Source organism: Anguilla rostrata, chromosome 15 (assembly GCF_018555375.3).
Source record: "Anguilla rostrata isolate EN2019 chromosome 15, ASM1855537v3, whole genome shotgun sequence".
NCBI lineage: Eukaryota > Metazoa > Chordata > Actinopteri > Anguilliformes > Anguillidae > Anguilla > Anguilla rostrata.
Genome location: NC_057947.1, coordinates 25,401,781 through 25,418,794, shown reverse-complemented (window position 1 = coordinate 25,418,794; position 17,014 = coordinate 25,401,781). Strand labels below are relative to the sequence as shown.

At 45.8% G+C, this 17,014-nt stretch overlaps 1 protein-coding gene across 11 annotated transcripts in view; it reads right to left on the bottom strand.

Annotated features, from left to right (window-relative positions):
• LOC135241212 (mitogen-activated protein kinase kinase kinase kinase 4) overlaps positions 1–6,899 on the bottom strand; it is a 76,222-nt gene extending 69,323 nt beyond the window's left edge. For 3 of the 11 annotated variants that reach the window (XM_064311402.1, XM_064311403.1, XM_064311408.1), the window contains exons 1-2: positions 6,340–6,875; positions 5,910–5,975 (exon numbers count right to left, since the gene is read on the bottom strand). In XM_064311402.1, the coding sequence (XP_064167472.1) occupies positions 5,910–5,975; positions 6,340–6,396 (123 nt within the window). In that variant the 5' untranslated portion in view covers positions 6,397–6,875. Of the gene's footprint in view, positions 1–5,909; positions 5,976–6,339 lie in introns of all 11 variants that reach the window. The other 8 variants (XM_064311404.1, XM_064311406.1, XM_064311407.1 and 5 more) reach the window with 6 other exon arrangements.
• Positions 6,900–17,014: the final 10,115 nt, after the last annotated feature.

Sequence of the window (17,014 nt, the reverse complement as noted above, 5' to 3'; positions counted from 1 at the left end):
TGAGAAATAACGAACCTGCATTAGGCAAAACTGAGAGCCGAATAAAACGGCACGAGCACTGAGCCAATGAGCGACCCGCCCCCTTCCATTTGGGGGCTGGGGGGGGGGGGGTGGTTACCCAGGAGGGCCCTGGCAGGCGGTCTGGCTGACAGATTCTCTAAACGAGCAGATCAGGTAAGAGCCTGACGATGCTCGAGCTCAGCCTGTGTACAGGTGTGCAATGTCTCCCACAGGTAGAGAATTTATTTGTGGTGGTCGAAGGGGGTGGGGGGATAAATGGACTTCTGATGACTGTTTGTACAGTTACCATATTAAATTATATGGTAACTATTAACAGGTTATTACATTTTGCTGTCCAGACAGAGTTCACATTACTGGCATCTGTGCAGTGTATGAAAACCCTCACCAGCTTCAGGAAGTGGCACACTTGAGCCTGCAGCCTCTCTTCCACTACACACCCTTTCTCCCAGTCTCCCCTCACGCACAGCTGGGTCTGCTGCTTCTCTCTCTAATTATTAAAAAAGTAGTGTGCAGCTTACAGAAAGAAACAACTAAATACCAAGGAATCCTTTTGGGCAGGTGCAAAACTATTTTGGGTGCGCCGCCCTAATAAATTAATTGTATGGGAAACACTGGGTGTGCCCCTGCCCATCAATCTGAGAACCCCTACTGAGGAAATGGACAGTGTTGGTCAAATATATTTTCTCCCTCTCCTTCTCTCTCCATCTCTCCATCTCTCTCAGCCTACATCTGCTGAGCCACCATGGCTTCTGCAGTGGGATTACTGACAGTCACCCACCCCCCACTCCTCAGCAAACCATGTGACCCCCGCCGTGGAGCGCTGGAACATGTGACCTGTCCGCCTCCGTTTCCCAGGAGCGGAGAAGCCCACGCTGCATTCCACAGCGCGGCACGTGCCGTGGGAGGGGTCCGAACCAGTGGCACACACGTGCATGTGCGCGTCCCCCCCCCCCCCTCACTCCCACCCTCTACCCCTACCCCCACCCCCCACTCAGGCCCAGGCTAGGAAGAGCTACGCAGGGGGTAGAGTAGGCCAGCGTAATCCCCACCTTTCACACACAGTCAGGGAGAAAGGAGGCGTGGCCACTCCTCCAGCCTAAACGGGGAAGTGGCCCAGTTCCAGAATCCTGCGAAACGGATCTCAGATCTGCTACCTCTGTCTAGGATTTCCGCCTTAATCTCTTTTAAAGCTGAAACAGGAGAGAGGGAAGCAGGAGAGGACGAATTTCCTTAAAGGGTCCTGCACCACCAGGCGAGGCCAGGACAAGGACTCAAACTGGGGAAAGGGGAGGAGCCACAGAGCTACAGAAGAGGTCAAGTCCACCAGCCACTCCCCTTTCTCAAGGCAACAAAATGAAATCTCACAGCTCAGACAGGTTTTTAAAAAGGAGACGGAAAGTGTTGCTAAGCTAGCCTGAATAGCAGGAAAGCGTTCATGGAGTGTGCGAAGAGTATGGGGGAACCTGTGGCATGCTGGGAAGGGGGGGGGGGGTACTGGGCTGTAGTTAAGGATGCTTTTGGTACTGTATACCCAGTGGTTCTAAAACTTATTGGGACACAAATTAGAAACTTAGTACCTTTCAAGGACCCATCAAATACAAGCACTAGCATAGCCTAGTGAATTACAGACTCATTCCAGGACCCACCTCTTACACTCCTGTGACCCATTTTGGGTCCCAACCCATAGTTTAGGGAACACTGCTGTATACTGCTTGAGGTGACAACAGGTGAGGTTTCTAAGCTTGGAGATACAATTCACTTTACAGTGGCACCACCTGCACTCACAATACCAGGTACAACTTGACTGTTAGAAAAACTAGTTGGGATGGACCCAAGGATGAAATAGACATACAACCCACAGAGAAACATCTCCGCTCTCACTCTCTATGCCACCAAAAGAGAATGGCCAACAGAAAACTTAACACTGAATTCAAAAAAGACACAATTATCCTTTTGCCTTACCAACAACCTTGTCGAAACCCACAGAGCAGCACCAACTTGATAATAAGGTCTTGTAATTTAACTGTAGTCAAATCACACCATTTTCTATCACCAAGTGCCTCCCTCACAGAACCCAGCAGAGCAATGATAACAAGCTGAATTACGTTTACTGACAAAATGGAGGCTACAAGCTTAAATCTCGTAATCTGAATTTAAGGTTCACTGAAAACACGCGTGTCAACAGTAAAATTAAAAGCTAGGGCTGCTGAACCCGTGCAGGTAGCATTCCGACCCCTTTCAGCGCCGTTCACCACTAGCTGACAAAGTGGTGTGTGTTTTCAGCGAGAAACCACCACCGGAGCCCAACGAACTGCAGCGATCCCAACAAACACACCTTTGTAGTAAGGCAGTTAAGCCGCAGTGGGGGCCCCCAACAGCTGCTGATCCCCAACAGCACACAGCTCTGCGAGGCATTCATTCGACAGTCTGACAAATGGGACAGACACTCTGACCAACCAGGCTTACTGCTTCAAAAAAAAAACCAAAAGAAAAAAAACAACCCTACCACAGCCACACTATGTGCACCATCATGCTAAGACAAACTGTGTCTTGACTGAAATGAACAGCTTTTTAAATAGGCACTTCAAAACTGAAAGACATGCTAGCGGCTAGCACCGCAGCTGGCTTCGGTTCTCACCAAAAAGCAGCCCGCATTGCGTAGCACGTAGGAAACATTCATAGAAATGTATGAAAGGAGTGAAGTATAATGTGCCAATGTAGTAAATGTGAGCCGGTTTTAAGAGCCTGACCGTTGGAACACTTTTTTCCTCCTAAAGGAAATATCCTCAGTGTGCAGTGAAGGGCTCTCTGTAATCGGTGGAAAGCACAAGGGCTCATAGGGCCTTGTATAAATTGGCAGTTTGTCTTGAGCCAATGTTTGCTCCCTCTTCCTCTGGGGTGGGTATGTAAGAGCGCTCAGCAACAGAGCACATTTTATTATCCAGTTCAGTGCAGACGGGTTTTCCCCCCACACACGCACATATGCAAACATGCACACAGGCGCACTCACACATGCATACACACAGAGACACATGCAAACATGCACTCATACATTCACACACTCAGAGATACACACTCACACACGCACATATGCAAACATGCACACAGGCGCACTCACACATGCATACACACAGACACGCATGCAAACATGCACTCATACATTCGCGCGCACACACACACATACATGCAGAAATGCACAAGTGCGCACTCATACATTCACACACTCAGAGATACACACTCGCACATATGCAAACATGCACACAGGCGCACTCACACATGCATACACACAGACACACATGCAAACATGCACTCATACATTCGCGCGCGCACACACACACACACACATATATATGCAAAAATGCACATGTGCGCACTCATACATTCACACACTCAGAGATACACTCACACACGCACATATGCAAACACGCACAGTCACATTAACACACATGCAAACATGCAAACACACTCATACACTCACATGCGCACATACATACATACACGCACACACAGCATGCAGAGGGGGGAGACTCCATCTTAATGAGGGAACAGGCCTGCACATTTTAGCCCTGAGGGCCTGCACACGAAGGGCCAACTTCCAACGCACTGCCATGTGCTTTCACCCAGCTCTACACAAGGGCGCATGTCTGTGCACTTTAAGCAAATCATTCACACAGCCGTTCCCCAAAACGAAACACATTTAATTATCCAACAGTGACTGGAGAAACTAAAAAAAAAAAAAGATTGTCTACACAAGTTCCAAGATGCGTCAGCAAGAGTGTGTCATGCAGGGAGTGTCCACACAGCACAGCAGTGAATCAAAAGAACAAAGGTGGGGAATGCACTTACTGTACGTCGCTTTGGATAAAAGTGTCTGCCAAATAAATGTAATGTAATGAAAAGAAAGTGACGTCATATCACCTTCATGAGACAGAAATGCTTACAAAGCTGTCTGAAGAGTCACAACAGGACCAAAGGAAACTAATGATCAGGGTTAAACTCACAAATGGGAACACACTGCACCTAATATTCAGTGCATGCAGCCTATCGGGCTATTAGAATTAGTCAGAGCATGATATAGGCCTATGCATATTATACGATGTAAAGTCACCCCATTCTCTCTTATGCAAACATTTAATAAACACTCTTCAAACTTGCAAAAGTCACCAAAATCAGACCAATACAAACGGCGAGAAATGACTAACTTTGGCTCAACAAAAATGTCTGATCAACAGAAGGGAGAACATAATCATGTCAACTGTTACAAACAAAAACCAAGGTGCACCAAGCTGACATACAACTTGACCACCAACGTCTTCCGCCAATCCCAGAGACTGCACCTTCAGATAGCGGTTAGCCCTAGAGCACATGAGTCCATCTGAGCTCAGGTAGCTCACACATCCAAGCCGGTCTGGGGGGGGGGGGGGCAGCAGAGGCCTGGTCACCCCTCCAACTCAAGTGCATTTCTGTCAGTCAGCACTCTTCTGACGAAATCCTGGTCACAACAGTGAGGCCTCCGCGCAGGTTCAACTGAAGTGCTTTTCACAGCTATTTCCTTTCTGTGGGTTCAGCTGTGACTGCACGGCCTTTTTAAAAAAGGGGGGGGGGGGGGTTGGGGATGAAACTGCCCCAGCCTGTCAATCTCACCTCCTAACACCATAATGAGAAAAGAGGCAGCCTACGCTTAGGTAGAAGGTATAAATGAAACGAACGAAAAGGGATTTTTTATTGCTGCTGTTTTCAAAGGCTTTACAGCCAGTTTCCCCATCTGTGGTGCTTACTTATGTCCTGTCCCCCCCCCCCCCCCCCCCCCCCCAGAGGTAAAAACCCAAGCTCTCTGCATTCTTTAAGAATAGTTTTAAGGTTTCTCAAACCCCACAGCACCTTTGGAAATGTGTTGCAACAGCTAAGGATGCACTGACCATGGGATGACTCAAGAAATTAGCACACTCCCAGATATATGCAATGGATATGGTGAAACTGCCTATAGTCACTCAATTCAATTCATGATTGTACATTACACTTTTCGAGCAAAGAACTCTGTTGAAAACTATCAGCGTACTTAGTTTTGATTTTCCTCTCTCGGTAGTTGTCAATATAGTTCCTGTTTATACTCCATGGCTTCCATACCTAATGAGTTCTGTCTTATAACAAGACCTGTAAAAAAGCATCGCAAGGACCAAATAAGTAGGCCAACTAATGATGAATTCACATCGGTTATTTCTGACAGGCCCATTTTCGTGGAGACCCCATGCAATAAATCAAATTCCACCATGCTGCGGAATATGCCGAATATGCTCAAGTCCGAGTACAGCAGCGTCAATATTCCCATCGCGTTTCCCTTCCTCCTTCCCAAGCAACAGCGACTCCATAACAGGATGTGATGTAGACTACAGCCCATTCACTTTAGGGGATGGGTGTTAGAAAACAGGGTCTCCTCTCCGCCTATATTAATCGATTACTGATGCTGTGTCAACGACCATCGCACTTATGTAAAATGCCAACTCTGCACTAGCCACAAAAAGCAAACATGAGCACGAAGAGTAATGTTAAATTATGTCTTTGAAAGTCTACGGAGAGCAGGCTGCTACCTAGTAGGCTTGCTACATTGTTTCTCTTGTGTAATTAACGCCAACTAGCTCGTTCTGTGTTCACACGTTTCAAGCCACTTCAAATCATGACGGTAAAAAAAAAAAACTCACTACTTTTTATAATCACATACAGCAAACATCACAACTGCTTCCCGGCTTCCTCGGACCGGGTAACTGTCATGTAACAGCGCCACTTCAGAAAATGCATATTGGTAAAACTGTTATAGGCCTACCCGGATTAACAAAACAGCGCACATGGCAAATCCTGGATAGCAATGACAAATTAGTGCTGTAACTAACCTTGTATACTTGTCCATAGGTTCCATTACCGACCACTTCCACCAATTCAAATATCCCAGCAGGATCCTGAAACGGGACAATAAATACAAATATTTTGTAAATGTATATCAACAAACCTGATAAATGTTTGTTAACATTAGCGTTTTGAGTGGATTCGAGCCAAATGCAGCTGTTGCGCCCTATTTCTCGTATACATGCCAAATCATTGCAAACAAAGGAAAGATTGGAACTATCCAACGACTGCAGCACCCTCCTCGCCTCAATGATAACACAAACATCGCAATTTCTACCCCCAACGACCAAATATACAAGCAATAATGCGGTCGTGTTCGTTAAAATTATCCATCGCGTGCTGTAATAGTTTAATTTTTTAAAAACCCTGTGCTTAACCATGAGGGGAAAAGAAGTGCTCGTCTCCTTAAACACTCACCCGCAAAGAGGAAAGATCTATGTCCACCAGACTTTTAGCTGGAGAGTCGTTCGCCATCTTTTAGATAATAAATAAAACTGCAGTGTCTATCCTTCTTCCTTCACGCTGATTGTATCTTTGCAAAGCCGTGTCTCTTCATTGGTGAAGTTATTTAAACGGTTTAAAGGCTCGACGCGGAGTGCTCTTTGTGCTCCCTCTCACTGGTGTTGAAGAAACGCGACTATACCATGTTGAGGTGGCAGGCTGGCAAATGCTTTCGGACCTCCGCTCTCCCTCCGCTTAGTGCGAGAGCCACACAAACACAGGAAGCCGGTTCGCAGAATCACTGGGAGAAAAGGCAGGGCCGGCGCTCCGGCTGTGGGAGAGGGAGAGGACGAGGGGAAAAAATGATGGTGAAGAAAAAAATGAAAAAGAGCTCCCCCTTTCTTCTGCTCGATAAATAATCGGAAACGCACCGTGGCCGACATAAAATGTTTTTTTCTCTCTCACTCCCTACGCTTTAGGGCTGGGCCTCTTAGGATCCGAACAGACAAGCCCAAGGTATCAGCATTAATATAGTTGCGATGGGTGGGGCCAGGCAACGGAAATAGCAAAGTTGGATTGAATTTATTTGAAGATCAGTTTGTTGAAGGGTTTAGAATTAATGTACACATTCGAGGTGTATGTATTTTGAATTGACACTTGGGCCTATTCTACCACATATAAATATTTACGCTTGCTGTTCAGTCAAATCAACAATACCTGAATCCACTGTCCTACACCCCAGGGCCTGTACTACGAAGCAGGATTACTGAGTTTTAGCTGGATATCTGCGCTAAGTAAAACCCGGAACAGATCTCTTTGCTTCAGTCCATGTTCCTGATTTTTACTCAGCGCAACCAACTAATTCAGTAATCTTGCTTCGTGATTACAGGCCCCGTGTCACTCCACACTCCTGTCATGACCTTAACATCTACTCTGTTGCTTTATGAGCGTTACTCCACGCTGCCATTTCCCCTGGCTGTGCTCATTTGGTGTCATGTTATATTAATGTCATTGTAATGATTTAGCACCATAAAATGCTACAAACATATCACTGAAATATTGCCAGGGCAGTATTGGTTAGGCAGGCATTCAGTCAATCACTAAATGAAACGTCTTTAAATTGTTCATCATTAGATGCATTCCTACTCCAGGTGATGTTGTGCTAGCTGTGACAAGAGAGGCCTGGTGTACTGAAGGCTGAAGGTGCTGTACACCATTAGGCATTAAAGTGACTGGGACCAGGTCTGGTTTATCAAAGATAATTAGTGGCAACATTTCCATCGATGGGGTTATCGAGTCTGCAAATAACATTTTAACCAACAGCAGCTCTAGCAACTCAAAAGCACATCTCCAGACTTTGGGCCCTCCTCTGATGTGATTAGTCCTATTCCTTTATTTACTTATTCCTACTCCAGACATTCCATAATTATGTGGGAGGGATTCAAAGATTACAGGCGGCCACATGAAATTGTGCGTGCAACTATGAAATGGAATAAAAAGTGATTTTATGTAGCATAAGACAAGGTGAAGATGCTTGTGATGTTGTGCTGTAGGCTAATAAATCTGGGACAGACAAAGCTGTATACAGCTTTATAGCTGAAGCTCCTTAATTTTTTTTGGTGTTGTGGTTTGTTTGTTTTGATTTGTTTTTGTTCTTTGGAGAATTTCGCCAAAAACCTGAGGCATTTGGCTACAAGTCAATACAAAACAGTTTTGCAAAAAATCATTCTCCTTGACGCACTTGTGCATACACCTCAGCCTCTTTTTCAGGGTGTCACCCTCAAAGTCTTGGAAAAACATCTAGCTAGATACAGAGAGTTACAAGCTGGCTCTCGTTTATTAAAACATTTTTTGTTAAAATAAAAAAAGACATACTATGTGTACACCATAAACTCCCAGCTGGTAGGATCAGGTTAGGGGTAATTAGAGCGTGTTAAATGGCAGCTGTGCTTGGGATTTCCTGATGGATATTTCACTGTTGATGTCAACTGTTCCATACTATTCTCCTCAGCCTGCCCCTACCATGGCCATTGTACACCCTGGAGTACAACAGTACAATACAATACAACTTGATTGTCCACACGGAGTGGAGAATTGTCTTTGGTTTCACATGGCATGACCCTAAAACAGACTAGAGACATGTAAAAAAAAAAAAAAAAAAAACACAGAGAATTAGAAATACTAAGCATCAGATACATAAAACGCAATTTGTGTGATAGCAGAACACATCATTGCAGTGCATGATTTATAGTTTAAAATGCTGATTTGCACTTGGGATTAAGTTGGGTAAACAGAGGGTAAGGCTATGGCTTGGGAGCTCCCCTGACCTAGAACTTAAACCTAAAATGTGAAGTGAGATCCAGGATGGTCCCAGTATCTCCCACACCAACCCAGGATTCTCAGACCCCCTCCCAGGTGATACTGTATGTGCCACACATACTGAGGACATCACCGAGTTTTCTACCAAAAATCTGCGGCTGTTGATATTCTGAATATCTTCCTCAATATGTAGAATGGCGTGTGTAGATTCTGAGATTATATCTACATTAGCTCACTTCCCTTTTGCTTCCCAAGAGCACGAGTCTGCAGGAAACAAGATGCGTTGATTTAGCTCACATGGCTTATCAGTTAGAGTACCTCATCAGCTCTAAAACTTCCCCCACAACGTTACCAGTCAAAGTTACTCTGCAGCTAAGCTTGTATGTGTACAGTACCACTGGCTGAAGAGCAAGGCATCATGGGAAGAAAAAGGCCATTTTGCAGTCAAGTGATGTTGCATGTTTACTCACTGGTCTGGGAATGTTGTTAGCCAAGTCTGACACTATGGCTCATTTGAATCAGGTGAACGCACTTATGTTTCTCTTAAACTGTTAGTGGCTCTGGATAGAGCGACTTCTAAATGAATGCATGTAAGGAATGTAATGTAATGCAATTGAAGTTCTTACCTAGAGACTAAAAATCATATAGTTGTTGCGAGCAGAATGTTTACTCTCAAATGACTCATCCATACTGTACAAATCTGTCTAGACTATTTTTACCTATTGACACTTTACTAGCCATTATTGTATGCAGCCATTGCTGTCTTCTAGCCATTAGCGAGTGTTTGTGTGTCTCTGTACATTAGACCCGTGCAGTGCCGGCCCTAGTCTTTGAGGGTCCCTCAGAAGGATTTGATTTTGGGTTTAATTTGGGGGCCCCCTGGCAGCTGCGGGGCCCCGAGCAGCTGGTTATGAGGCGTATTGGGTGGGAGCGGCTCTGGGTGCATGTGCGGTTTGAATCCATGCTCCCCGGGCCTTGCGGTGCCACAGCACCACGCCGGCCTGCCGGGAACACAGACACTGCCCCGAGGGCTGAGTTCAGCAGAAGGGGAAGCGCACCTGCAGATCACGCCTCTGTCGCCGTCAGTCCGGTCCGACCGGTTCTGTGTCACCCCCTGGGGGGACTGCGGGGGGGTGTGTGTGGTGGGGTGCGGGGGGACGTCCTCCCCTGCTCTGCTGGATCATCACTACAAACACCGGTGCGCCCGAGCGAAGAGGGGGGGGGGGAGAAGTACAATAACAAGAGCTGTTTAAGGCCAACGGTGCGCGGCAGGACCACCTGACAAGGCCAGGGGCACATCAGAGCCGCTTTGCCCTCATGTGCATGTCCTGTAAGCAAGGCCACGTGCCTTCTGCAGCGGGGTGTGCGCAGCCTGAAATTCAGTCCTCCAGCACCAAGATGTGCGCAAACGGAGCTAGAACAGCTGAGGTTCAGGAGAGGGACCACGCCTCAAACGCTCCCCTTCCGCTTATCGCCTGTAAGAAAGATTCCTGCCCACCGCACCTGTTCTTTCGTTCTTGCTCACGTGCCCCACCCTCCCGCCCCACTCTCTCCCACGCTCTCCCTGTATCGCCCCATTTTTCTCCGTCTCTCACTCTCTCCCCCTCCCTTTCTGCTCCAGGGTCCAGTGGGGTTCACTGAGCACAGGAGCTACGGCTAATCCTTTGCCAACATGTTCCCCACATTGCAGACTTGTCGCCCATACTACTATTCATCACTTTCAATTGGGAACACCCGCTGAATACTTGACCAAAGTGAGACCCGCAAACTTGGTATAGTGCTCCAAAAGTAATAAAGCTTGAATGCTCGTATTCATTTGATGGTGTGGTTCTCAGCTTGTGAAGCAGTTCTACCAATCGATCCTTTTTTCCCCCCCCTCACCTGAGTTGCACTTGCAAGTCCCAATGCTCGGGCAGAGGAACTGATTAACTCAGATAATTGCCAGGACAATGGACAGACTCTTTACATACTGCAGCAGGTGCACGGAAAGGCGGTAAATTTATGAGTCGGCGTGTTTGTTTAAGAGCGGCCCCAGACAGTCACACACTGTTACACAGCCTTCCTCTTGTAACTGTAGCCACGCAAGAAAGAGGAACAATCTGACAGCTGGTTATGGGCAGGGAACAAACAGGCCGGGCACCCGGAGACTGGTGATGCCGCAGCTGAACTGGGCAGGGGAGCTCAGACACTGGCACCCAAGCCTGGCAGTGCAGCCGCTGAACTGGGCAGGAGGCTGCAGACGCTGGCTTGTTTTAGCCAGAGCTAGTTACCTCTGCATGGAGGGGAGGAAGATGTAGGCCTTGCAGAGTGAGGGGAGGCAGTGAGAAGAAGCTGGCTGGTTCTAGATGGCTGCTGGGCTGCAGCGCTGGGGAGAAGGCTGAGGCCTGTCTTCTGCCCCTCTGTCAGAAGACTTTCTGCCCTCAGGGGCTGTTCTGCATCAAGGTGACTGGACACAGAGATTTCGCCTTTATACATCCCTCCCATAAGGCCACTGCATACACATAGCCACAGGCAGCTGGTGCGTGTGTGTCGTGTACGTCTATGTAACTGTGCATTTGTGTGTGTGTGTGTGTGTGTCTATGTGACTGTGTGTGTATGTGACAGTATGCATTTGCAATTTGTGTGTGTGCATGCATGTCTATGTGAGTGTGTGTGTATGTGTGTGTGTGTGCAATTGTGTGTGAGTCTGTGAGTGTGCAATAATATCAGGAGGTTTATGTCGGCTTTCATTGCCTGATACACAATTATCTTATATCTGTTAAAAGCCTCAGTGCGTGATATTACGGTGGAAGGTATCTGAAATGTATCTGTTTTTACAGATCACTGATCATCCTATTATCACACAACCCATTTCATGTGAGTTCCAAAATACCAAATAATTAAAGTAAGTGGAAACTTACTGGTCCTTTAAAATAATGCCAATTTGCGCATTTCTTTCATGTTGTTACAAGGCCACATTCTTAACAGACTTAAGCATGAGTCATTTTAAATAGACCACTCTCAGTACATTATGTGCAAGTCCAATGTACTGTGCCAAATCTTAACTGTTATTCCCTAAAGGTATATATCCATAATAGAACAGATAAATATGACTAAATCAAACCTGTCCGTTAACTGGCAAGCATAGTGCACAAACAGGTTATCTCCCCTTTAAATTTACTAACAGAGACTAGAATCATAAAATGTTTTCAGTGCAAAAAAAGGTTACCTGCGTACACAAGTAGACATACAGTCCCTATAAATCTGCAACAACAAAAAAAAAAGATCATTACTAAAAATCTAAATGACTGTGTACTAAATTGTGGATGTCATGGCAAGTTAACTTCCACCAAAATGTTTCACATAAACACAACAAGCCATATAACGGAGCAATGCTACTGGTTTTCTTACATTTGTTCAAATAACCTGGCCCTGTGGTTCTTCATTTTGGCCTCTCATCTCACAATTGATTTCTTAATGGCTGGTCACCTCAAAGACTCCATGAAGCACATGCAAATTAATCCTCTGACAATTCACATTACAATGTTACAAGTCCTGAAACATTACATTACCAACTATAACCACAACTGCATATTTTTTAAACCCCATACAAATATTCTTTAAAGATAGTAAAGTTACAAAGTTTTCCCATTGCTTGCTTTGGTGGTTCAACTTTGTACTGCATGTTTATATTTCACCAACATGATGATGTCACACAATATGAAGTGATTTTTAAACAACCATTGAGGAAGGCTACTGCTACAGTTCCCCACCATCTAACACTACAAAGGATACTCTGTATACTGTAGGCATGCCACACCTTGCTTACAGTAGCCTGGATATTGCTGCAGTCAACCTTGAACAGCAGAAAACTAAACCGTTTCTCGAGTTTCTATTCTCCATTTCACTGTGATTTTGGGTTGAATATAGTAAGAAGGGAGGTATCTATGTGGGAAAGAGTTTGTTCATTACAGTGGGTGGTCTGTAACTGATGCTTAGCTGGGAAGACAATCCTTTTTTTGTATGACATATTCAGCTTGAAGAAACATAATATGGGATGTGGTTTTCTTAAGAGTTGCACTGACTGTCTGACGAAGGAACCAGCCAAGAGAGGGCACAAAAACTAACAACCCAGGAGTGTGAAAGTTAATGGAACTCCACAGCCCTCTTGTGAATGCAGGTTGTCCTAGGAACTGTTTCCTGGGCGATGAGGGGCCTGTATGGGCTGGGGGGAGCTGGGGAGGTTCTCCTTCTGGGCCTCCATGCACATTGTGTACAGAAGGCCTTCTGGTGACTAAAATTATTGTCACAGCCTGGTTTTGCATGTCTCTGACAACCTTGAGCACTGCAGTAGATCAAATTTTGACATTTGAGCCGCAATGCTGTTGGCAAAGTTAAATTGACAAGTTTTCTATCTTCGTAAAGCAATTTCAACCTCTTTGCGATTGGAACAAAATATCTGTCTGCCTGTCTGTCTGTCTGCCTCACAGTCTCACATTGATTCTGTGTCATTGCGTTTGACAAACTTCATGAAAATATTGTTTTCTTTGACAAACACAAAAACAGTAGTGGTTGAATTGCGTGTCTCTCCCTAATAGACTGAAATTTAGTGTAGTGACGTAGTCCATTTCCATTACTTTACCAGTGGCGACTCAAACCAGCAGCCCCCCCAGGCCAGTACAGAATTGCTCATAGTGTCATAACCAAACCCCCTGGAGGCCCTGAACGTCTTCGACTTTCTGTGGCAGCTGTGTCACCCCTGCCTGATCCTATGACAGTGAGGTGAAAGCAGCCTGTCCTCAGGGCAGGCCGTCAAAGTGACCTCTCTCTCTCTCTCTCTCTCTGTCTGTTTCTGATATTCTCTCTGTTCCCTTCTCCCTCTGTTTCTCTCTCTCTCCTTCTGTCTCTCTCTCTAACAAAGGACAAACTGCAGCGCAAAAGCTGAGAGGGGATATGCGCAGAAGCAGCCAATGGGAGCCAACCATGTGGTTTTTGTGTTCTCTTGTCTCCCGGGCGACAGGGACAGGGACTAAAAGGTGTGATACTCCTACCCCTTCTACGCAGTCACTTGCTCCACTGCAAAAAAAAAGAAAGAGGAAGGAGTTTTCAAAACCAGGCATTGTACCTGTGTCTGCAGAAAAGACCTTTAGCCCTTTTTGCAGTTTAACACATTGTCTCCTATTAACTCTTTAAAGAGTAGGTTTTTTTTTAAATGTTTTTTTTTTTCAGAATTCGGAGTCAGTGTTCTAGAACTCCATTGCTTTCAGTTACCAGCAGCGACTGTTACATCAGCATTAGAATGTTTAGTTAAGAACAATTGCATATTTGTGATCTCGCACCTTACAGGGTCAAACGGGCAGGGGGAAGGGGACGAGGCTGGACGGGACAGGGCAGTATGTGGACCGGACCATGCTGTCCACCTCACTGGGGGAAGTGGGTCCCTGGCTCCTCCTCTGGAGAGAAAGTCTGGCTCGTGCTCCAAGGTGACCCTGCCGTCAAACAAATGTAAGAACAGAACAGAAGAACAGGTCTGTTCTGATTATTACCTGAAATTCAGAATTATTCACAACTGTATCCAGGGAGACTTTTTTTTGCATTAGCCAGTACATTCATAAAGCAATTATACTACATTATATCATACACTATATAATTGCATAAGCACATTTCCCAGTGAACAATGGATGGGGAAACAACACAAACAAGAGGACAAAGGTCCATCTATCACAATCATTCCCCACATCCGCATTGGGTGTAAACACACCGCTGGTGTCATTCGATCACTTGAGATTTACCGTATTCACATTCCTAACTAACCGACTGGCGCAGAGCTTCAGAGCCCATTTCACAGACAGTTACGTAAGCCGTAGGCACTGTATCTCATGGCGGATTGTTAGCGGCTCACAGCTACCGTCATGTGTTTCCAGTTTCCCGTCCGCGCTCCGAGGTGAATACTTAAGCAATAACGCGACGCATTCAGGGAGCGGTCACTGATAAGTGCGTGGCCCCGTCTGGGAAAAGCTTATTCAGAGTAAATTCCCGCTGAAGATAACCCATCACCGCCTCTCCATGGCAACAACACGAAGTCAAATGTTCAGGCTTCGAGGCAGGCCGCATGCACACCGCTATGGACCTGGACTGAACATCGACCACAGTTGTGATGTAAACCAAGGCTTTTCCACTTTGGCTGATATAGGGACTCCCACTCGCGCTCAAAGGCATCCAGGGGACCCCTGTCAAAAGTTAAAGGAGTATATTTAAAAAAGAAAAGCTGTAAAAAAATTTAATAATTTCCTAAGTCTATACATAGTCATTACGTATCAAGTCTGGCCAGGGTCCCCTTACAATACCTTCAGATGCCCTGGTGAAAAGCCAGGCTTTAAACTGTACATCAGGAGACTGACTGTTATGGTCATATGACTTACAGCATTATGCACAAACCCAAGACAAACAATAGCACTAAAATGGCAGTTAGTTGTGATGAATATCAAACTACAGGGGTCTGGTAAGGGTGATAGTGTTGATCTCTACAGAGATCAGCCCCCCCATCCCCTGTTCCAGACCTGGCAGATGGGGCATGTGGAGTGGTGGGGGGGGGGAAACTCCCCTGCATATGAACTCATCCACAGCCTGTCATAAACTGGTCTTCATTCCAATGTTCATCTCTATTACTGAGGTTTTATTTAATCCTATCCTGAGCCTACGTAATGCGGGGAAGAAGAGAAGGAACCTGTAAGCTAAAGATGGAGGAAGAGGTAGAAAGTGAGCGGGGAGGGAAGGAAAGGTAGACAGTGATCAGAAGAGAGAAAAGGTGAGGAGTGAAATGGAACGGGAAGAACAGTCTTACTTCGTAAAGCTCTAACCTTTAGGGACCGATTTGTCGATAACTGGCAGATTTAGGAACAGATGCTGCTGCTCATCTCGGCAGGCTGCGGGGCCAAAGCACCGCGACAGTGACAGTGATGACGGAAATGGTCCAAGGGCACAGTCTGAGCTGAAAACCGGCCCTCCGGGACCTCTGGTGAACAGCTAGCTTCTGGCCCAATCAGCCGATTCATCAGCATCAGACACAGCTGAGTCACCTCGTCTCCGACACCCCTCCCCCCCCCCCCCCCGCCAACCGCCCCCAACCCCTCCCCCACCTCAAAGAGTAACGGAAAAATTATAAATAAGTCTGAGTGTTAGTTCTATAGAATGTTCTTTACAGAATGCCTTTGAAAAATCTCCAGAGCAATTTGAAAATTTCAAAAGACCAAACAAAACCAGCAAAAAGATTTACAACGCTCATACCGTATGGAATACTCATGTGCCTTCCCTCGAGTCTGCCTTCATCAAAAACATGAGTCAATTTCAGCCTCCTCGCTGTCCAGCAAACAATACTGGAAATGTTAAAAACAGCATCAACAATAGAGCATATGATGATTTTTTTGTCTGCCTTTCAGCTCTGAAAGTTCAGCTTGCGTAGGGCAGAAATTTGTTCGTTTTTTCGTAGACAGCAGAAACAGACAGGGGCGTTGTCCGATGTTGGTTTTTGAAACACAAAGGGGGAAAAAAAGTGTTTCTGTCTGAAGAACACCTGACCATATCTTTGCTGTCTGGATCTGGATTGTTTACCTGGCTCAATCCTGACACCCTGTGGACAAATATTGTCAATGCAGCAAATTGCCCACTAGGCATAACTTTAATTTCTGCCCAGCAACAATGTACCGACTATATAAGCCTTCTTCAGCAGAGGAGTCTCAAAAAATAAAGAAATAAAAAACAGTTAAATCTGCTATAAATCTCACTGAACCAGTCATACTCCTTTTACCAAAGTAGCACATCAAGTACAAGAGTGAGCAGTATATTTCAATCCTCTGATTTGCCAACAACGCAACGCCCATCTTCCACAGTGTATTTTCATAAAATGCTAACAGACGTGCCTTCTACATGTCTGAAACAGGCTGCCACAGTCTGGGACCAAAATCCCAGATAAACAGCTCCGGGGACAACCAGTGCACACCGAGGTCAAAGGTCAACATTCCATACGCCTTCACAATACACAAACACAAGCCAAAGTTTCCCATCAAAATACATTACGGTCAATATAAACAGTTTAATATGGTATTGTGAGCACAGAAGGGAACTTAATCTCAGTGCTCAGGGGACAGGGCATCTCTAGGGCATGCGCCTGAACACAGCAGTCACAACGTTAAGGGAAGTGAACATTAGCGAGGGAAGCATCTGGCAACTACACCTTTAAGCAGCGATGAAAGGGGATGAAAACATAGGCATGAAAACACGCATCACACGGGTGACATGTTTGAGCGAAATGCACCAGGACTTTACTGAGTTGCACAGCTTTACAAGTACCCCT